The sequence below is a fragment of the Vigna unguiculata genome, chromosome 11 (assembly GCF_037176805.1).
Source record: "Vigna unguiculata cultivar grain cowpea cultivar isolate G323 ecotype 2 chromosome 11, ASM3717680v1, whole genome shotgun sequence".
NCBI classification, from domain to species: domain Eukaryota; kingdom Viridiplantae; phylum Streptophyta; class Magnoliopsida; order Fabales; family Fabaceae; genus Vigna; species Vigna unguiculata.
The window spans coordinates 14,017,988-14,041,756 of NC_140802.1; the positions used below are offsets into that span (position 1 = coordinate 14,017,988).

Here is a 23,769-nt window from a genome sequence, read left to right on the forward strand (position 1 = left end):
AGTTGTTATTTGAGTATCTACTCGCTCAACAAACCCAGAGTCAGAGAGCTTACTAACCTTGTAGTTGTTGGTCGAGAACACCAACTAAACAAGAGGTGTGTATAGTTTTCATAGAAACTCTTAGTGGTTCAATCCTTAAGTTTCTTCTCATGTTTGTATAGTTAAATCCCTTTGGATGATTGTATAAATACTAAATAAGTATGTGGATTTATCTTTATTAATTATTGAATTTTTTATTTAGTTTTCAATATTATATGGGATGTTACATATTTCGTGTTATTTGTAATAGATTTGTCTACATCACTACTTTCTCTAACAATGAAACACAACAAAAGTTACATTTTCTTTTGCATAACAAAGTTAAAACAAAATCATATAATATTATGAAATAAAGATATATATTTCAAATAATCATATATAAATAATTTTATATACTTTTATTATTAAATATTAAATATTATTAGAATAATGTTCGTGCAATGCGCATATACAAAGACTAGTTATAAGTATATACAATGATTTTTTTTTCTTTTTTTAGTTTATCTTTAGATTTAACATTTTTTCAAGAGACCTCAAAATTTAATTTATTCTAATTGATTATGAAAGTTTAGTTCTTTTAATAAAATATTTTCAATTTTATGAAGTTAAATTATGTATCTTAACATATAATAAAATTACTTCAAACTAGCAAGCTTTAAAAGATTAATTAAAATAAATTAAAATTATACAAACATTGAAAAACAAAATCAGGAGAGTTAATTGTTCCTTCTCGTGGAAACTAATGAAGCGAACAATTATTACAACTGTCAAAGCAATCATTGATTAAGATTTATTTTAAGAAGAATTGTTTATGTGCGAATTGAATTAACGGGCCATCAGTTACGATGTAAATAAAATTATCGTTAGGAAGAAAAACCGATGAAAAAAAATTAAAGAAAAAATCTTGGTTGAAATTTTCATTCTACCAGTAACTCAATACCACGTGAGCGTTTTCTTCTCTCTCTCTCTCTCTCTCTTGCTAGAATCCTTCAGATGTCTCTTTGTCGTCATAATTCATACGAATTGTCAATTGTATAATTCATTTTTCTTTACCTTGGTAAGCGAATGTTGAAAAATAGTGAGTGGTGGCGACATCAGAGGTTGTCTTTCAAAACCGAAGAAAATGGGAAGAATCTTCACGGTGGAGCTGGAGGGCAAGTCCTACGGTTGCAAGTCCTGCAAAACCCACCTAGCCCTTACCGATGATCTCATCTCTCGGGTACGGTTTTCTCTCTTTCTAACTTTACTCAATGTTAAATAATGTTTTATCTAATATTGTTGTTTGAGATGGGGTTTGTGAGATGAAACCAGCATAAAAGAGCAATTTTTTTTCCTGATTTTAAGAAAAATATGTCTTTTCATTTCAGTTTTCTTATGTCAATATGTGAAAATATTATGTGTTTTTCTATTGGGTTTGTGAGATTTGATAGATGTGATTATATGCTAGAAGAATTTCCCTGATTGTTAGAAATCAAGCTTTGATGAATCGATTATTTATGCTAAGTTGGGTGTGAAGCCTTTACAATTGTGGGTTTTATTTACTACAACTGCAAAGAACAATGTTTGGTCCTTGCAATCGGTTTGGTCTACCCAATATTTTAATTTGTGGTCATACGGTGATGAATTTATCGATATCCTTGATATTGTGTAAAATTGTGAACAAGTACAATTGATGGGACTACAAGTATGATGCGGAGATACGAAAAAACCAAACATTGCAGCTGAAGTTATGATTGCAAACTTATTTTTCTAAAAGCCTTGGGTTCATCATTGGGAAATAGCAAAAAATTGACTTTTTGGATGTTAAAATCATCCCTTAATTTTTCACCATATCTTTCTGCGATGGACCAAACTGGTTATTAACCTAGAGTCATAGAAGATTGGACCTTGACTACTGCCTTCAAATTTCTAATTTGAATTTGCATCATTCCAAACAAAATCTGGATGGCAGGGTTATTGATTTAAAAACCCAGTGATAAGTTACACCTTGCACTTAATGTCTAAATTTGTATCAAAGTTTATTGAGTAAGATTCCTGCTAATCTAACAATCATCTGGTTTCGTGGAAAATGGATTTATATGATTATACTAAATAAGTTGGAGAACTTGATGCATTTTGAGGTCTGTTCAATGGTACCCAGAGCTTCTTGAATTTGATTGAGTGGTCATTGGGATTTTTTGTGGCAAAGACAGCTACAATTAACAGTTACATATAGGACAGTTGATGGTTATATTTCTCATTCAGTTGGAAAAGTTTACTCTTAGTAGAACTCAGAACATCATTAGTGGCAATATCATATATTCATCTCTTAAGTTATCTTGTACAAAATCCCTGTGGAAGTATGATATTCTCATCAACATTTCTATTGCAGCTCCTACCATTATTGAAAACAAGAACTCTGGCTAATTTGGTGGAAAAAAAAAAGGCTTATATCCTTCAATTGTCTCCTTGTGGAGTGGGGATTGCCTACAATATAATAACTTCATGGGTCATCTATTTTGACAATGAAGGATGGCAACAAATCTTATTGGGAAATACTGGATTGTTGCATGAATTGTCAATATCCTTCATTTTAGTCCTTTTGCTATATATTCTTGTTCATGGATAAATTGAAGGTACGCTGACAAGATTGCAATCTGCGGTCAAGAGAATTTAGTTCACTCTATAACTTCAATATTGAGGATAAATTTTCAAATTCAGAAATAATTGGATAAGACTGCTTAAGTTTGATGAAGCAATTACTACAAAAGCTTAAGTTGTGTATTGAAGACATAAGAATGACTTTATATCAAATCTTACGTGCTTCTCAAACAAGATCTCTTTTGGCTTTAAGCATGCATAACTTAATTAACCACAGAACATTTGATACTATGGTGAACTAACTATGACAAAATTTTTAATCCATTGGGTAAAAACAGATGAACACTTTATATTACATCTGTAACAGCAGGTTGATATGCTAATAGAGGAGTTCACTTAGTATTTGTCCCCTTTATTGGTAGAAATTATCACAGCATCAATATGTTGTCTCAAAAATTATGCTACAATGATGTGAAAAGAGGGTCCTTTGTTATATGACTAGAAAAAGGCTTCAGTAAGAACTTACATGTGTCTTTCTAACTGTTGACGGGATGACTGTCTTAATTCTACCTATTGTGGTTTCTTGAGAGTTTACATGATACCCTGCGTAGAGGTAATCCCCTTATAGGGTTTCACAAGGTTGTTTGTTTTTTGGAGAACTAGTATACATACTGTAATGTCTTTCGGACCATTAAGGGGGAAATCTTAAAAAATCACTGACACTAGTGTAATATGTCCTTTCTTATTGTTAGAGAGAGAGAGAGAGCTAAAACTCTGTGTTTCTAAGACAACATAGATGCTTCATTTATATTAAGAAAATGGAATCAATACAATAGACAGTGGAGACTTGATGTCCTCCAATAAAAAACATATGACATAGGAAAAAATGAAATTGTTTATAATAATGCATATATAGTTTAGATACGTTGTATTAGATTGCATCTACTCCTTATTTATATAATTATAAAACATAATATTTGTTTCTCATTCCATCTTTTTATGGTGTTTATTTTTCAAGATTATCATATACTGTATGAGTAGCTATTTTAATTAAAATATAAGTATTTAGATGAGATGTAAACTATAAGGGGAAATGGAAAATTAACCTTTCCTGCTTCTAATTGAATGTATAATCTTTGTCTTCTAGGTTTTGCTTGGTTTCTACCAGAACGTTACTGTAATTGTTATGCTGGACTAAATTACTTCACATCTTAATATTTGGTTCCTATTCTTCTTAGGCATTTTATTGCCAGCGGGGAAAAGCATATCTCTTCAATAATGTGTGAGTATTTTTTCAATTGTAATCCATTTGTGTTTAAAAGTAATGATTGCAGTATACAGTAACATAATAGTCTTGTGAGTAATGTTATTTAGTGTTTTCATAATACTAGTTAAAAGTTCCATTAAAGCATAGTTTGATACTACTGGAAGTCTAAAACTTATGATGGTCATATTTTGCGAAGTTAAACTTTTGGATGAAATTACGTATTTTTCATTTGGTAATACTTTTTGTTGGAGTATTAGACTGAGGCATTTAAACCATTTGTACAGGATATGAGAATTTATTGGTAGTATATTTAAAATGAAAGATGTTGTACTTTCAATTTGTATGCCATATATTTTTATTTATGTTAATTATTTTGACATACTTTAGAAAAATAGAAAACGGAGAAAATATATTTCAGATAGCTTGAAAAGTCTCCCTAGGTTATTATATTTATACAGAAACTTATATGTGATACAACAATGAAAAGGAAAGAGTAGAAATAGGTAAAGGCAAATCTAGGAACCTTGGTACAAATAGGTACAACTCAACATCTTTTCAATAAAGCTTACTTAGCCTATTCTAAACCTATTCTAACATTCCCCCTGCAAGTTGGAGCATACAGATTGTATGTACTAAGTTTGGAACAAATAAATTCAATCTAAGGCCCTCTCAATGATTTGGCACATTTGTAAATTGATCATTAGATTTGACAAATTTGGTATCAAATTCCTTAAATAACAACTTTTTCTCGAATTAAATGATAGTACATTTCTTTTGTTTGGTCCTCTCATGAAACATAAGATTAGAAACAATGTAAAGAATTTCTCGGTTATCTCAATACATCTTCATTTGTTGAATCTCACAATTTTAGTTCTTGGAGGAATTGATTTACCCATACAAGCACACAAGTGAGAGATGTCATTGCCCTTTATTCAGCTTCAGCAGTTGAATAGGCAACTACATATTTCTTACTTTTCCAAGAAATAATTTTTCTTCCAATGAAAATACAAATAGTATTTGAGACTTCTAAAATCCTTGGTTTGAAAATGATTGCATAAGTGTTCTTCTAGCTTAGAGATTCTAGTAACATCATTCTCTATAATGACTAAATCATTAATATACACTATTAAATACACACATTATCAAGAGGGGGCATGACCATAGAAATTGAATGATCTACCTTTACTGCTTGAGACCAAATTTCAGCCTAAATTTGACAATGTGACTAAATTTTCCAAACCAAGCACATGGAGATTGCTTGAGACCAAAGAACAAGCTGCAAAATATAAAACCAAGGAGGTTGCTCTATGTAGACTTCCTTCTCTATATCACAATGATTAAAAACATTTTTAATATCTAATTGACAAAGAGACTAATATGAATAACTACCATGGCAAGAAAAGGACATGCCATAGTCATTTATTCCACTAGAGAGAAAGTATTGTTGTAATTGAGGCCATTGAGTGTATCCTTTGGCCACCATCAAGTTTTGAGGTGATTAACCTCACCATTGGGTTCAACTTTAATGGCATATACACATACACATACACAATGGTAACCAATCGTCTTTATCTTGAATATAAGAGGAACTAACTCCCATATATTATTATGTTCAAGAGCTTGCGTTTCAAAAATCATGGCTTGTCATCATCCAAGATGATTAGGTGCTTTTATCACATTCTTTAAAATAGGAACAAAAGAAACAAAGAAAATAAATGAAAATAGGTAGGGACAACTTGTAATAGCTAAGAAAATTGTAAATTACGATTAAAATGAATACCTCTTCATAAAGCAATGATCCAACTCAAGTCATCATTATAGAAGTCATGTTATTGAGTGATGATGGAGAAGAACCTTATGAAGAAGACTCATCTTGGAGCATTGGACTACTTATTTGGTTCCTCCATTGATGGGTAATAAGAGGTGGTGATGATGGTTCAAGCAAATTCAATATGGAATTTAGGTTGTCATTAGCAAGAATAAAAGACTCAACAAATGGCATATGTAGGACTTGTTGGACAAAATAAATATCGTATACAAAAGTAGGGAAAAAAGGATTTTGTGTAAAAGGGTGACATTAGCAGACATGTAATACCTTTTTGTTTCAAAAAAGTACCACAATTATCATTTTTTTATGATAAGAAAATCCTATGAAAACATATTTGATGACTCTAATTGATGTTTTATCCAAACATGCAGACATGTCATGAGGAAAGCTTACACAACCAAAAACACTAGGAGAAATATGAAAGATCAGTTTGGAAATAGAATAGAGTGAGGAATTTTACTGTCATGAGAATAAAAGGACATTCTCTTAATAAGAAAACAAATATATAGGATAGCATCAACAATGAAGGACATGTATATTTGCACCAAGTGTTTGTGATTGTTAGATATATTATATTTTATGTTACTTAAGGAAACATAACATCTATTGTTTATCAGGGAAACATAGACATAGTTTGATATTTGTTGATATTGTTTGTCCCAATATCCTCTATTTACCATATTTATGCTTAATTGCCATATATACTTATATCACTATGTATTATAAATATATTCACCCTATATGTATTGTAGACATAAGGGAGATTAACCCTATATAGTTTTTCTCTATATGTAACATGGTATATAGAGATTAAGTTTTTTTTGGCATTTTTTTCTTCGCCCCTACCACTGCAACCGTTGCCACCATTGCCGCTGTCATCAGAGTGTTGGTTTGGACCGGTGGCAACATGGTTTTGATTGTCTCAACCAGGCAACCCCCATGCCACAAGAACCGCCGCCATCAGAGCAGTCACGCTACCTCACGCATTGTTCAAAGTCGCGTCTCCTCCCATTTTGCCGTTGCACGGGGCGGCACATTGCCACTTGATGGAGCTCCAAGCATGGATTTGGAGAGGAGGAACTCCATGGAGGCAGCAGAATGATGGAGCAAGGTTGAAGGTCCATGAGCAATGATATGATTTATGGAAGTGGAGCTCTAGGAAGGAGACTATCCTATGGAAGGAGGCTAGAGGAGCTAAGGTAGCAGCTTAGTCTAGTAATGACTCTCAAGGCAATTATGTGGAGTGCTCTCAACATCTATCAATTACCATTCAAAGAGTAACCTTTACACAAGTATAGGAAGCTCTCATTTATAATAGAGGAGCCTTCCTTAATGTATGGAAACTGAGAAGGAAATGAAATGTAAATGCATGGTTTGCTCTCCAAGTTGCTCATGAAACCATTGGATGCAAAGGAGACAAGGATCACGCGCCAAGTGGCATCCTTCACATGTCTCATGCTTGGTTCATGCCTGGCACCATGTGGAGATGAGTCTTGAAGAATAATTCTTGGCCAAGTGCACAATTGTGCTTGAATTAGCCTAATTTGCAAGCTAGTCAACAAGTTCAATAGCCCTTAATAAAGCATGGCCTAACAAGTGGGCCAAAATTAAAGTCTATACTAATACTTTGACATGCAACCTCTCATATTTTAACATCCTCCTTGGCCCATGAAGAGAGAATTTGAAGCCCATGAGGATTTTGGCCATCTTGAGTGAAGCCCATTTAAATCTTTCTTAACATGCTTCTTATTATGCCTTCGATTGGGCTTGGGCCTTGAGGTGAATGTGGGCCATGTAATGGGCTTTGGGTGGATTCATCACCACTCCTCTCCGATAGTAATAACCTACATCGACATCACCTCTTCATCCTTTTTCTAGACCTAACCTCATTGATCCAATCATACCTCTTTGGTGTTTTAGGGTTTTTTTCTTTCTCTTCCTCCATGATGTCCTTTATTGCCTCTTCCAATTCTAATACCTCTGACTTGGACATCAAACATTAAACTTTGGCTAGAAGTTACTGGTATCTTGTATCACTCTTTATTATAAATATATTCACCATATTAAGAAGTGAAGTTTAGGTTTGTAAAACTTGTAACTTAAGATTTGCACCCACTTAGATATTGTAAATTTATCTTATCTCCAGTTGAAATGATACTTCCAACACATGAATTCTAGCAGATGAATCCTCTAGTGTTAGCCACATTCTATATTTCCCAGTAGGAGAACATAGATTTCTAATTTGGCATGACATTGTTGCTACCACCCAAGCAACACACTTGAATATAGCCACCACCTCTGAATGAGTAAGGACACTCATTAAAGTAACAGGTGTCATACGGTTATAATGATTAAGTGTAATCGGTGAAGGCTCAGGAAAGCTCAAACAAGACATTCTTCCTTATGTTAAAGATAGCCTCTCATTAGACAACCTTTGGTGTTTTACAATGAGCTGATCTTTGTTTTGTATATATCGAAGTTTTATAGTAAAGGTAAAAACACCATGTCACAGTCCAACATGCAACTTAAGACACATGTTCATAATCTTGACCCATTTACCAATGCTTAGTAGGTGGAAGTGACTCTTTTGAACACCTTTCTCAAAAAGTTATTTGAATGATGGATCTAACAATTAGGAAAGTACATAAAATCTCTCTTTTCAAAGAGGATAGTTCTAGGTGTAAATGAGTTGACATTTAAGTTCATCTTATATGTTTAAACGTATGACATTTGGTTGGGTATTAGTTCCATCCAGGCAAAGATAAACCATTGAACTTTTGCAGCCTCACTATGGTAAAGGAGGATCTTGCATGTTAATTTAATGTAGGTTTTTTCCTTCATTTCTCTAAACATACGAAATTTACTAGAATCTTCATGAAGCTAGAAATTGGCAAGTCATTTTCTCAACTTATCTATGAGCATCTTGGCTTTATATCAGGGTTGAAATTTAGAAGAAACTTGATAAGGGTCAAAGTCATCATCATCATTGCCTTTATACAAAGCAAATATGGAACAACATTTTTTGAAAGCAACATTTATTTTCTATTATATGCTTTTGCCAAAACACAACATAGTTGAATTACATCCCCAACTGCAGCATCAAGGTGAAAATTTTCACTATTTGCAGTAAAAATGTTGATAGACATGCTGACATCGGATGTGTGTCATCAATTATTCTGAGGACACAACAATAATTTGTGTCTATTCTTATCTTTGCAAAGGTGGTTTCAATAACAATGTCAATCTGAAAATCTATGCTCTCTACTATTGGAAAATATAGAATGTAGCTCATTCAACTACTAAAATTCATGCTTATATAATTATTGACGATGGAAAGATACTTTTTTATGGTTATCATGGTGCTGAAAAGTTAAGAATAAAGCTAAATAAATTACTTGGAGTATCTGAATGTGATGGTATTAGAGCCATTGTTAGAGTTTTATAGATCAACTTTTTTGTGTTTCGGTAAACAAATAGCATAGGGAAGTAAATGTTGCTTTCAAAATATGTTGTTCCTTAGTTGCTTGTATTTAGGCAAAGATGATGATGACTTTGACCTTTATCAAATTTATTTTAAATTTCAACTCGAACATAAAGACAAAATGTTCATAGATAAGCTGAGAAAATGGCTCGCCAATTTTAGGTTCATGAAGATTCTAGTAAATTTATTATGTTCATTGAAATGAAGGAAGAAACTTACATTAAATTGACATGCAACATCCTCTTTTACTATAGTGAGGCTGCAAAAGATCGATGGTTTATCTTTTTTTGGGATAATATTGATACCCAACCAAATGTCATACATTCAAACCTATAAGATAAACTTTAAGCTCAACTGGAACCTTCGCCTTTGCAAAGAGATATTTTATGTACTTTCCTAATTGTTGGATCCATCCTTAGAATAGTTTTTAGGAAAGGTATTAAGAAGAGTCACTTCCACCTTTTAAGCACTGGTAAATGGGTCAAGATTACAAATATGCATCTTAAATTGCATGTTCGATTGTGGCATGGTGTTTTTATCCTTACTAAAAAACTTCGATATAAACAAAACAAAGATCAACTCATTATAGAACATCAAAGGTTGTCTAATGAGCAGTGTTGTTTAATATCGACCATGGCGTCGATATGGCGGAAACCGGTAGCGGTTTTCCAGCCAGCCGCCATAACAAGACGGGGGCGAATCGGAATTTGCGTGGCGGGTGGCGGTTGCTCGTGGCGAAAATCTCGGACAGCAGGAGAAGAGAAGAGAAGAAAGAAGGAGAAGAAAGAAGTTGTGCAGTGGCGTGTTGGTTGCAGCTGGTTGCATGAAGAAAGAGAAGATAGCCAAAAACTAAAAACCTAAACCTAATAAACCTAATTGGTTTGAAATTGGGCCTTGGCCCACTTCCGCATCCAAATTTCTTCATTCACCCATTTAATATTCATTAATATTCAGCATTGATCAAACGTACACCGTTACCTTATTTCAACACTGACCATCCAAATTTCTTCATTCACCCATTTAATATTCATTAATAATCAGCCACGATCAAACACGTCCATATTTTTTCATTGTTACCTCATTTCAACTCTGATTCTGTTTTTATTCTATTCCCAGATAATAAACTTAAAAATTTGATTACGTCCAAATTACTTTTTTCTTATGATTTTATTTTTCTACCATAATTTTAGTTACCATATTTATTTTTTCAATTACCATATTTATTTTTTAAAATCTAAGTGTGGCCCATTAAACTAATATTTAACCTAGTCTTGTGTAAAACTTTCTTCATTCTCCACTATTTTATTCTATTCAATACCAAAAGTCCTTAAAGTTTTCCTACTTGCCGCTGCCACCACTGCAATCAGCTGCCACCCATTACCACCAGCTGCCACCGCCGGCCACCACCGCCACCGGCCGCCGACCGCCACCGCCGCCGATCGCCACCGTCGCCAGCCACCACCGTCAAGTTTGTTTTTTTTTTATTTTTTTTATTTATCTTTTCTATTTGTCTAATTTTACTATAATTATTTTGTAAAAAATATACCTATTTTTCAGCAATAATAATGGCCAATGATAATGATCCTTCAAGAACATCCCAAAGGAGTCCGGGATGGAAATATTGTCATCCGATGGATGAATCAAATTTAAATACAACTATTTGCAATTATTGTGCGAAAGTCATAAAAGGAGGAGTTACTAGAGCAAAAGAACATCTCATGGCAAAAAAGGGCAATGTTGCTGCTTGCACCAAGACTCCGAAAAATGTGAGAGAAGAACTTTGAAAATTATATAAAGAAAAAGCAGATAGCTCCTCTATCAATCTTAGATATAATGCAACCAATGATAACCATGAGAGTGAAGATGAAGTTGAAATTTCTACGGCTAGCAATGATAAAGGGAAAAATAGTGGTGGAAGGAAAAGACCAATGGATATGTTTTGCAGAAATCCAGCCGCTGTGATAGAGAAGAGAAAAAAGGAAAAACTAAGGCAAGCTAACATCAAAGAGACATGCTCGATTTTGGTACCAAGCAGGCTTGTTATTCAACCTTGTGAAATTGAAAAGTTTTCAAAATATGATTGATGCCATAGGTGCTTATGGACCCAATTTACCCACGCCTAGTTATCATGAAATCAGAGTTCCGCTTCTCAACAAGGAAGTTGAGTACATTGAAAAGTTGTTGCAAGATCATAAATTGCAGTGGAGCAAACATGGTTGCTCTATTATGTCAGATGCATGGACTGATCGAAAGCAACAATGCTTGATTAACTTTTTGGTGAGTTCCCCTGCAGGGACAATGTTTGTCAAGTCCATTGATGGTTCAAACTTTGTGAAGACAGGAGAAAAACTATTTCAGATGCTTGATTCCCTTGTGGAGGAAATTGGAGAAGAAAATGTTGTTCAAGTTATAACAGATAATGGGAGCAATTATGTGTTGGCTGGTAAGTTGTTAAGAGAAAAGACCTCATCTCTATTGGACTCCTTGTGCTGCCCATTGTATAGATTTGATGCTTGAGGATATTGGAAAGCTTCCTTTGATAAAGAAGACAATTCAAAGAGGAATTAGTCTTGTTGGCTTTATTTATAGCCATTCTAGTACCTTGAGTTTGTTGAGACAATTTACAAATAAGAGGGAATTAGTAAGACATGCAGTTACAAGGTTTGCTACCTCCTATTTATCATTACAAAGGTTGCATCAAGAGAATGGAAGTTTGAGAAAGATGTTCACTTCTGATGAATGGAGCAATAACAAGCTATCAAAGGAAACCAAGGGGAGGGAGGCTACAAAAATTGTTCTTATGCCTTCATTTTGGAATCAAGTAGTATTTACTCTCAAAGTCATGGCTCCTCTTGTTCATGTGCTTCGTTTAGTTGATGGGAAAGAAAAGCAGCTATGGGTTATATATATGAAGCAATGGAGAAAGCCAAGGAAACAATAATGAAGTCGTTCAACAACGATGAAAGTAAATACAATGATGTATTTACAATTATTGATAATAGATGGACATGTCAACTTCATCGCCCCTTGCATGCTGCTAGTCACTTTTTGAACCCAGAGTTCTTTTATTCCAACCCAGACATGGAATATGATTTGGAAGTTACAAATGGATTATATGATTGCATTAGGAGGTTGGTGCCAAGTAAAGATGTGCAACAAAAAATTTTAACTGAGTTGCCTCTTTATAAGAGTGCAAATGGACTCTTTGGTGATGATTTTGCCAAAGAATCAAGGAAAACCACAGCCCCAGGTGAGACACTTAAACACTTTTTAAATTGTGCTAAGATATAATGGTTACATTCTAAGCTACTTTCATTGCTTGTGTAGCTCAATGGTGGAAGAATTATGGGCATGCAGCTCCAAACTTACAAAAACTAGCTATCAAGATTTTAAGCTTGACATGTAGTTCATCGAGATGTGAGCGCAATTGGAGTGTTTTTGAGCAAGTAATAAGACAACTCATTTCATTATTATATTAGTTTGTAAGTTGTAGAAAGAAATTAATTTACATATTACTTATTCACATTGCAGATTCATTCAAAGAAAAGGAATAGACTGGACCACAAAAGGTTGCATGATTTGGTTTATATAAAGTATAATCAACAACTTGCTCAAAGATACAATATTAGGGATGAAACAGGCCCTATTTTATTGAATGACATTGATGAATGTAATGAGTGGTTAGTGGGAGAAGTTGATGATGATAACGATAATGAAGAGGGAGGTAATGATTTGGTTTTTCATAATGATCCCGCTCTTAATTGGGCAACTGTTTATGAAGCTTCAGGTATTGGAGAACCAGTAGTTTATATAAGGAGACAAACAACTAATAAAAGAAAGCAACCATCAAGTGATGGTATTGTTATTGGATCTTCCCATGCTTCTAAGAAAGGTCCAGGTGCAACTCCAACTCCAACTCCAACACAATCTAAGAAGGGTAAAGAGAGGACTCAAATTCAAGTTCAAAATGAATTGCATGATAGCTCTGATTCCGAGTTTGAAAGATTACTTAACTTTGACAAGAGTCTCTCAGAAGGGGAAGAGGAGGAGGGATATGCCCCATTGGATGATGACATTGAAGACAATTATGTTGGAATTGAAGAAGAATATGATGATTAGAAAGAGACTTAATACATACATTTAATGATTTTTTGCTATTTTATGTTTTGAACTTTAAATTTGTAGTGTTTTGAATTTTTATACATAACATCATTACTTTTTCATTAAAATTATATGTGGTGGTATTATATTTTTTTTTATAAAGGTTATGGTTTCCGTTATAATTACTTCCGCCATAACCCGTTATGGTTTCCGTTATAACTTTATAAAGGTTTTTGGGGTTGCCGATATTTTCCGTTATCCGATATCAATAACACTGCTAATGAGAGACAATCTTTAACATTAGAATACCTTGTTTGAGCTTCCGTGAGCCTTGATTACAGTCATTCATCATGATCGTATTACACATGTTACTTTAATGAGCGTACTCACTCATTCAGAGGTAATGACAACTCTATGCCAAGATGAAAATCTATTCTCTTCTACTATTGGGATATATTGAATGCGACTAACACTAGAGGATGCAATTACAAGAATCTGTGCTTATATAATTGTTGAGGATGAGGAGACATTTTTTTATGGTTATCCTGACGCTGAAAAGTTTAGAAGAAAGCTAAAACTATTACTTGGATTATTTGAATGTAATGGTTTCAAAGCCATTGTTACAGATTTCTTGGGCAAATTGGTCCACTCACTATTGGACCACCCAATAATGTCTTGTGTCATGCTCGAGATGTATATAACTCAGCGTGTCGGTGTGTTGGAAATCTCACATCGACTAGAGATAAAGCCAATTTATAATATACGTGTGAGTGACAACCTCCCCTTAAAAGTCGATTTTTTGGGGTTGAGTTAGGCTTACAGTCCACTTCTTAACTCACCCTATGTGTATTTTAGACACAAGGGAGACTAACCCTATACATTTTTTCTATATATTTAACATGGTCACCAGAGCTTTAGGTTTTTTGGATTCTTTTCGTCGCCTTTGCCATTGCAACTATTGTCGCCGTCGTCAACCACCATCGAAATTGTTGTCAGAGTGTTACTTTCGATCGGCGACCACACAATTTTGATCGTCTCGACCAAGCGATCTCCACTTCGTAAGAATCGTCGCCATCAGAGTAGCCATTCCCTCACATGACGTTTAAAGTTGCCCCTCCTCATGTTTCGCCACCACATGTGGCCACTCCTCTTCAGTAGCGATCACCTGGGCCAGCATCACCTCTTCATCCCCTTTCGGGATTTGGCCATGTTGATCCGATTGGAGCTCTTTGGTGTTTTAGGATATTTTATCTCTCTTTTCCTCCATGACATCTTCTGCTACCACTTTCAAATTTGATATCTCATATGTCATTGTGTGTTTGACCCGTCAGCCTTTACTAACTGTGTCTGCACTTTATTAGTTTGAAATGATGATTTAAGCCAAGAAAGGGGGTTGTATTGGTTGTTTAAAACTTTTACGAAAACATAAAACCCTTTTTGATTGAATCAAATAGACAATGAAATTCGAATACAAAAGTTGATGACTAGTACAATTTCAATCGGTCAAAAAATAAAACAGCAGACTAAATTGTTCTTAAGCCTATGAAATAGTCGATTAAAATTTCAAATCAATCGGCTAAAATCCTTAGAATTTATGCAGAATGCAGAATTTGCAGATTTAACTCAAACAATAAACTTTTACATACAAGACTTGTTTCAATCAATATTTCTAACAAGTATACAACCTCATATTACACAAGAACACATGAAAGCACAACAAAGAGTTGATTACTTGGTTTTCTAGAGTTTTTAGAGTGATTCAAAGTGAGTGAAATGAAGGAAAGAGAATTGCACAATTGTTTTTATATTGGTTCACTCAATCACCGAGTTACATCCAGTTTACCAAAACATGAGCCTAATTTCCACTATATTCAAAAGTTTTACAAATCACACACCAAGATTACACTTTTGAACAATGAAACTCCCAAGATTTTTGACTCACAAAAATCTAGACTAACACCCTGCAAGAATCACACTTACAAACCTGAAATCACATCAGGCAAACAAGTAGAGGCACAAGAACTACAAAACCTGATGGTGGCTCTCCCTAACTAACCATACATGTGTTCTTCAAGCTAATCCCAAGCCAAAATGCCCCAAAGATAAACCAAGATCATCAATCAACACGTTGTAGTTGTGCATTGTAGAGAGAGAGATAGAGAGAGAGTTTTTCAGTGATGAATGACAAGATTTCTCCCTCTAAAACTCAGAATTGTACCTTTGCTCTCAAAAACACAGCTTATATAGTCATTCGAAATAATTCAACTGATTGAATACATTCATACTAGAAACTATATACAATAAGCCTTTTAACTTGTTAAAACCCTTTTTAAGAGATTATGAAGGACACACTAAGACTAACAAGACATCTAACTTATGTCATATAGCCTATCAACATGATATAACACCTAATCATTACATTTAACACATTATTTCCATATTTAATACACTAGAAACATAATCTTCAAGTGGATCTTCATCAATCTTCATCAAACACATGTGATCTTCATGCACTTGGCTTTATCAAATCTTTGCTTCAAGATTGCTTGTGCCAACACACTTGCCCATTGATAAGTTAGATGACACGAATTATACGACTTAGACATCAAATATTAAACTTTAGCTCAAGAGTCAGTAGTATCTTCATCATCTTACTTAAAAGGTGACTAATATTGCTCCTGATAATTTCCCCGTTGGAAGAGAATCGATGATTAGGTATGCATGGTTCTAAAAATATACCATCCAATCTTCTTTAAAACAAATGTTCCAGCCTACGAAACATGTTCTGAAGTCTTGGAAGAGTGCAAATTATTATATACACCAATGATACTCAATGTCTTATAGTGTTTGTTACGACCTTTTTAATATTGTTCATTTTCGAAATTAGGACCCTATGGCTGATTATTTTGGGTAAGATGCATGATCTTCTTCGTGAATTTAATGAGTTATTACCTCTTGTGTCTACTCCTATCCAAAATTAGTGCAACAGTCAAAGTTCTTCATGGTTTTGACTTTACACAGATTTGCTAATAAATATTCAAATGTATGTGATCAGATTTTGAGTTCCCCTATTATACCTTAGTTTATTTATACTTATTCCACCCTTTTGCATGAGCCATGTAAACCTCTCAATGATACACACCTTTTTTTCCAATGATTTTATTGCTTTGGCATCTAAACGTGAGGATCGCAATCGCTCTCGCAAGCCAGGAAAAGGGCGTAACAAGTATGACCATTGTGGTAGGCTAGGCCACAAAATTAATAGATGTTATGCATTACATGATTATCCTCCTTGATTGGTTGTTGTTACTCAGACTAATCCTCCCTCACAACCATCTACTGTGGATCCCCTCCATCTGATCTTGCCAACAAATCTGCTATTATCAATGAATTTCTTAAATGGTCTAAGGATCGTAAATCCACTAGTTCCACTACTTTTGTTGCATGCACAGGTACATCTTTTGTTGGTCTAACTCAATCTTCGTCTATTGGTCCTTGGGTTCTCGACTCAAGAGCCATAAATCACATTACTGGTAACAAATCTTTGTTTTCCTTTTTATCCTCTTCGAATAATTTTTCTTCTATTACAATGGCTAATGGATCTAGGATTTTAGCTTAGGGTGTTGGGACTGTTAACCTTTTTCCTTTTTGATCCATTAATAATGTTCTTTATATCCCTGGGTCCTTTTAACTTATTATCCAATAGTCTTTAATTTGTTCTCTGATCGTATTATTTCTCTTACCAAAACTTTTGTTTTTTTATCCGATCGGAGTTCAAGATAGGTGATTGGCATCGGATTGAGTCTCATGGTCTTTATATCTTCGCCCTTCTACACATGTTGACACAGTTATGGAGTCTCCATCTCTCTCTCTCCTTCATGCCTAGTTAGGTCATCCATGTCTAGCCAAATTGCAACAGCTTATTCCCAACTTATCCAAGTTGTCTAGTTTGGTGTGAGTCGTGTCAATTAGGAAACATAGCTACAGTTCCTTTCCTACTAGTGTCTCACAACGTGCTTCATCCCCTCTTGCCTTAGTTCACTCTAACATTTGCGACCCTAGTAGTATTAAGTCTAGTTTAGGTTTTTAATATTTTGTTACTTTCATTGATGATTATTCTAGTTGTACTTATTTATTTCATATCTTTCAAACCTTTTATAATAAAACTTAACCTTCGTTTTGTGTTTCTGTTCAAACTTTCCGAAGTGATAATGGCTGTGAATATCTTTCAAATTCTTTTAAACAATTTATGGCCTTTAATGGCATTCTCCATCAAACTACATGTGCTTATACACCTCAACAAAATGGGGTGGTTGAACGCAAAAATAGACATCTTATTGAAACAACTGGTACCTTTTTAATTCATAGTGAGGTTACTCAACCTTTTAGGGTGATGTTATTCTTATTACATGTTATCTTATTAATTGTATGTCATCTTCGGTTGTAGATAACAAAATTCCTCATTTTATTGTATTTCCTCATGAATCTCTCCATCCCTTGCCTCTGAAAGTTTTTTAGTCTACATGTTTTGTTCATAATTTTGATTCTGGTTTTGATAAGCTATCTCCTAGATCACACAAATGTGTTTTTTAGGATTTACTCGATCACAAAAAGAATACAAGTGTTTTTCTTCTTCTCTTAACTATTATTTTGTGTTTGTAGATGTCATCTTCCTTCAATGAGTTTTCTTTTTAATTCAAGGGTCATTCTTCTTTTAGTGTGTCTCTAGTTAATATTCTTGTTATATATGATCCTCCTGTTGTACATAATCCACCGTCAGATTCTCCTCCTCCACCGTCTATTCAGGTATATAGTCGAAGACATCGTCCCCAACAACCACCAAGTGACTCACTTCAAGTGTCAACTATTTTGTCTCCTCTAGCTCCGACAATTGTTCTGACCTTCCAATTTCACTCCATAAAGGTATAATTCTACTCGTAGTCCTTCTCCAAGTTATATTGCTTTGAGTTATCATAGATTATCTTCACATTTTTATACATGTCTTTCATTTATTTCTTTTGTGTCCATTCCAAAATTTGTTATTGAAGCCTTAGCCCATCTTGGTTAGTATCAGGCCATCCCAGATGAAGCAACACCTTTGCCACCATTTTCAAACCGAAAAGCTTGGCAAAGTCAGATATTTCTTAGGTACTGAGGTAACGCAATCCAATGATGGTATTGTTATATATCAAAGGAAGTGCATTGAATATTTTGGAGGAAACTTGGTGGATGAATTCAAAACTTGTTGACACACCATGGATCCTAGTACCAAACTTCTACCAAATCAGGGTGGCCTCAAATCCTAAGCAGTATAGAAGATTGATTGGAAAATTAAATTACCTTATAGTTACTCGTCCTGACATTTTCTTTGCAGTCAGTACGGTGAGCCAATTTCTCAATTTTCCATGTGAAAAACATTGGAATGCAGTCATTCGTATATTAAAATACATTAAAGGATCTCGTAAAGGTTTGTTATATGGTTCAAATAACCATACAAGAGTTGTTTTCTATTGAGATGCTGATTGGACATGATAAAACATCTACTTCTAAGTATTGTGTCTTCATTGGTGGTAACTTGATTTCATGGAAAAGTAAGAAATAAAATGTTGTGGCAAGATCTAGTGCGGAAGCAGAATATAGAGTTATGGCTTCAGCCACTTGTGAACTTGTTTGGCTTATAGCAATTTCTTAGAGAGTTACAATTTGGAGATGTCACTCAAACGACTGTTATATGTGATAATCAGACTACTCTATCAGTTTTAATCATGTCTTTCACAAGAAGACGAAACACATTGAGCTTGACTCTAATCTGACTTTTTGAAATGACTTGAAAGGTGTAGATAAGTGGTAGTTGGAAACAGCGAAAGTGAAATACCACTATTTTTTATGTTATTTTACTTATTTTGTTAATTGAAGGCGGGACTCTGCCCCTCTTTTTGGACCCAAGTCAGTTACAAATGTTAGCTGTTTGATCCTACCAATAGTCATATGCTTGTCTCAAACATTAAGCCATGCATGTGTAAGTATGAACTAATTTAGACTGTGAAACTGTGAATGGCTCATTAAATCAGTTATAGTTTGTTTGATGGTATTTACTATTCAGATAACCGTAGTAATTCGAGAGAAGATTGTATCTAGAGACATCAAGATTGAGTTTGTTAACTCAAGATCAATTAGCATATATTTTCACTATGTTTTTAAGAGGATCTTGAATTGATTATATTTGTAACAAGTTGCATACGATTTATATGCACCAGCTTGAGGAGGAGTGTTAGATATATTGTGTTTTATGTTAATTAGGGAAACGTAGGATTTATTGTTTATTAGGGAAACATAGACATTGTTTGATATTGGTAGATATTGTTGATATTATTTATAACAATATATTCTATTTATCATATTTATGTTTGGTTGTCATATCAACTTATATCACTACTTTTTATAAATATATTCACCTTATGTGTATTTTAGATGTAAAAGGAGACTAACTCTACAATTTTTCTCTATATTTAACAGCTATGTCAAGTTATGTCGTTTTGCTAAGGTGTGTGAGGGCAAATAGAGTGATGTAGAATGCCATGTGAGCTTAAAAGATTGAAGAGACAAGGTGGAACACGAAGAACAAATTTTAAGTTTAAAGAAGGAGAAAGGGAAACTTGACCAGTTCCTTAAAAAGAAACTTTAGATACATTGGGTAGGGTTATGAGATAAGTTTTAGGAAAGGTGTTGGAGATCTCACATCGACTAGAAATAATATCAAATTATAATATATAAGTAGGTGTAAACATCACCTTAGAAATCAATTTTGTGAAATTAAGTTAAGCTTAAAGTGCACTTTATAAGAAAAGGAAAGAGAAGAGAACAAAGAGGTGTTATCAAAAATATGATTAGAACCATGAGTCAACTTTTCACAGATTGTGAAATGTCAATTGTTGACAAACTAGGAGTTGTAGATGATTGTGCAAGACCTCTAGATTTCAATCTCATATTTTTTATATCTCTCATTACAAAACTTTGGTTCAACAACCTTAGATATGGAGACATTGGTTTTGTTTGGGAGAGTGGCAATTTAGGATGTCCTCTACCAGCACTTACTCCTCCAATTCCACATCAACCTTTTCAACGTGGAGATAACATGGCTGAAGATTTCGTAGATCTTGAAGATTGTGAAAAATCGTTATGTAGTTCTTCAATAGCATAACAATCATCAGCAACAAAAGACATTGTGAAAAATTGTGTAAGCAATAACTATTGAATTACTTTTCTTGATAACAAAAACAAACAATACACAAGTATTTAAAAAACAAAATCATGATAAAAGGAAATAAATATCCAAAATTAAAGACTCTAAATTAGGAGCAAATCTACCTGATAAACTCCTAATCCCAATCACTTAATTTTATAGTGTTACAAACCAATATATATTCCATAAATGTGCAAAATTTACACCTATATTTCAACGGACATCATATAACATGATTTGCATGTTGAAGAAGTGCTTGCTTGTGGGTAGAATCATAGACATCAAATGTCATTTGCAAAGATACTTTGAGTCTTCTTCCAAAAAGTTGTGCAAGTTTTGAAAGTTTTGAGGGTTCCCAATATATTGGGTTCCATAGATTGCCATAGTAGAACACAGTAGAAAATCCAACTTTTGCCATTGTGCTGAGTTTTCTTATGAGATCTCACTTAGATCTTTTTCAAAGTTATGATGGAACCATTGGCCAAGAAACCAAAGTTCCATAGAAGCTGCTCAATCCATTCAAGCTTTTTTGATGTTATGGAAGGAGAGCTTGAAAAATAGTTTGCTGGTCCATAAGCCATTCCAAGAGGCACAAAACAGAGTGTGGTGCTCAATAGTGAATGAGAGATTTTTCTCAATATTCAATAGTATTATTCAAAATAACTTTTTAATAAAGCTTACTTGTATCCTATTCTAACTGATTTTGTGAATATAGGGAAGCAATGCATGAAGTGTCAGGAACACGAGCCTAGAAAGAAAACAAAGCTAATTTGAAATGATTTCATTTTATGTATTAATAGTTCATACCTAATATCCAACACTAATGACTTAGGCTCAGGAAAGGAAAAAAAAAAGCTAATCATGAATTAGTTAGCTTAACTTCATATTATAGTCTTTTTCTAACAAAAATGTCTTTTAACTTTATGCTTGCTAATGCATTTCTTTTTTCACACACATTATTGTTAAATGAAAACGAGAAATAGATTAAAGGCATGCTTAGGTAATCAACATCAGGGTTTATTACTAGCTAGCCATTATTCTGTTTGCGTAATTTGGTTGGTTAAACTTGTGACCTTCCTAGATTTAACTTATTTCAGAAAGATTCATCACAGATTCCTTGAAAATAGCTAAAGAAATATCAGGATGGTTACCAACCTTTTCACAAGCTTAATCCAACACCGCCCTTTTTGAGCTTAAGCTTCGTTTCTCTTTCAGAAACATGCTAAGCTCTCTTTCCTAACTGGGCTATTTTTCAGGAGTTGTTTGATCTAGTTTTTGTTAGATGAAAATATAACTACGTCTGAAGTTTCCAATTCTTATGGGTATGCTTTTTGTCTTCAACCCCATGATCCAGTGTGAACTTCACGATTGGAGTGCTAGAGGAAAGGATGATGCTTTCTGGACTGCATACTGTGGCAGATATCTTTTGTTGTTGCTGTGGTCAAATAGTTGGCTGGAAATATGTAATTCTCCTCCTGCCCTCTCTCTTTTTGGTATAGAAAATATCTGAATGGGTGCTTTAGGTCAAATCTATTACACGTTTATTTGCATGGATGACCAGAAAGTTTTTCATGCATTATCTTTACTATTTTGTTTCAGCTTTCTGTTATATTACTTTTGACCTTTTTAAAATTGCATTTTTCTCTCAGGAGTCTGCACATGAGAGAAGCCAAAAGTATAAAGAGGGGAAGTTTGTTCTTGAAAGGTATATTGTTGTGACAATTTGAGTTATGCTTCTTTATCCTCCATAGTTTGTTATACTGATTGTGCATGTTGTGGCATTGTCATGTAGCAGAGGAAGGATTGTTGATGAAATTGATTTTACCGCTGAATTCCATATTGAGAGTTGCGTCAGCATGAGTGATGCTGAAGATGCTTAATCATATTAAAGTATCCTGTACTTATCAGATCATGTAAAAGAGGAATGGATAGTTTTTTATATATGAAAATAATGTAGAACCATGGAAATGTTCAAATCAAAATTTGTTATGCTATTTCCTAGTAATAGTAGGTAAAAATTAGTAGAATTCTCAATGGTATTTCATCTTTGAAAACAGAAAGAGATGAATAAGCTGTTTCAGAATTTCCCTTCTTTCATGCAAAGATCTTGGTTAGAACCTTCCTAAAATGACATATATCCTTTAAATTTCCTTCAATATTATGCTCAAATGTGATATGCGGCAACAAAGTCGAATCAATTTAATTGAATTTGGATTGGATATAGATTAGATGATTTTTTGAATTTTAAATATCCAAAATCAATGTGCTTCAAAGTTGAGTGAAGTTGATTCAGGCCTAAGTCGAACTAAATTGGTAAAGGTTGGATCAAGTCACCTTAGACTAAAAGTCGAGTTGAGTTGGTTTTAAATATAGTTCAAGACAAATTAATCTAAGCCAAATGTCGAAATGAATCGGATCAAGCCAAGGTCCAGTTAAGTCGTCCTGAGTCTAGGTCAAGTCAAGCAATCCAAACTTAAAACAAGTTAAGTTAGCTCAACCCCAAGTTTTGGGATGACTCATATTGAGCCAAGTCACTTGACCCAAGTCTACTCAAGTTGAGATCGATGCGAGTTGGTTTGAGACCAAGTCGAGGCGAGCTAGCTTGATCTATAGTTGAGGTGAGTTTGTTAGATCCAGGTTGAGTTGAGTTTGCTAGGGCAAAGGTCAAAGGGAGTTGGCCTTGGCCTAGGTTGACTCAAGTCAAGTTTTATCAAGTCGATGCTAGCCCAAGTTGAGTAAGTTGGTCGGACTTAAGTTGACGTGAGTCAACTCAGACCTAGGTTGAGCCAAGTTGGCCTTAGTTTAGGTCAAACTAAGTTATCCCTAGCCCAAGTTTAGCTAAGTGACCTAATCTCAAGTCAAATTGAACTAGCCCAAGACCAAGTTGTGTCAAGTTAGCCAAGGCTAAGGTCAAGTCAAATTAGTCTTGGTCCTGATCGAGTTGAGTCAATCCAGGATGAGGTTAAGGTGAGTTAGTCCAAACCAAGGTTGAGAAAATTCAGTCAAACCCTAGTTGAGCACCCTGGTCTAACCAAGTTGGTTCGAGCTCATGCTAAGTTAAGGTTGGATCTAGTCAAGCTAAGTCCAATTAGAATAAGGTTGGTTCAAGCCAAGATTGAGTTGAGTTTGATTGAGTTCAAGTTTAGTTTGACTTAGGTGCGATCGAGATTGATCAAATCAAGAAGGGTCTATGTTCGGTCGATACATTAAATTGCATTGGATCAAAAGCA

At 34.2% G+C, this 23,769-nt stretch overlaps 2 protein-coding genes and 1 pseudogene across 6 annotated transcripts; 2 read left to right on the top strand and 1 right to left on the bottom strand.

Annotated features, from left to right (window-relative positions):
* The first annotated feature begins 828 nt into the window (after positions 1–828).
* Positions 829–22,622, top strand: LOC114169441 (protein yippee-like At5g53940). Of its 5 annotated transcripts, XM_028054589.2 has the most exons (7): positions 829–982; positions 1,102–1,258; positions 3,858–3,901; positions 6,086–6,160; positions 21,894–22,002; positions 22,189–22,244; positions 22,332–22,622. In XM_028054589.2, exons 2-7 carry the CDS (start codon positions 1,163–1,165, stop codon positions 22,417–22,419), a joined length of 468 nt encoding a protein of 155 aa, XP_027910390.1. In that variant the 5' UTR covers positions 829–982; positions 1,102–1,162; the 3' UTR covers positions 22,420–22,622. The 5 variants fall into 5 exon arrangements, with proteins under 5 accessions (XP_027910390.1, XP_027910393.1, XP_027910389.1 ...); XM_028054592.2 differs by lacking the exon at positions 6,086–6,160 and having other exon boundaries at positions 836–982; XM_028054588.2 differs by lacking the exon at positions 829–982 and having other exon boundaries at positions 989–1,258.
* LOC114169440 (uncharacterized) lies at positions 6,167–13,427 on the top strand. The gene is made up of 3 exons (XM_028054587.2): positions 6,167–12,445; positions 12,523–12,641; positions 12,727–13,427. Exons 1-3 carry the CDS (start codon positions 12,091–12,093, stop codon positions 13,312–13,314), a joined length of 1,062 nt encoding a protein of 353 aa, XP_027910388.2. The 5' UTR covers positions 6,167–12,090; the 3' UTR covers positions 13,315–13,427.
* Positions 7,846–9,006, bottom strand: LOC146881533 (protection of telomeres protein 1b-like; annotated as a pseudogene).
* Positions 22,623–23,769: the final 1,147 nt, after the last annotated feature.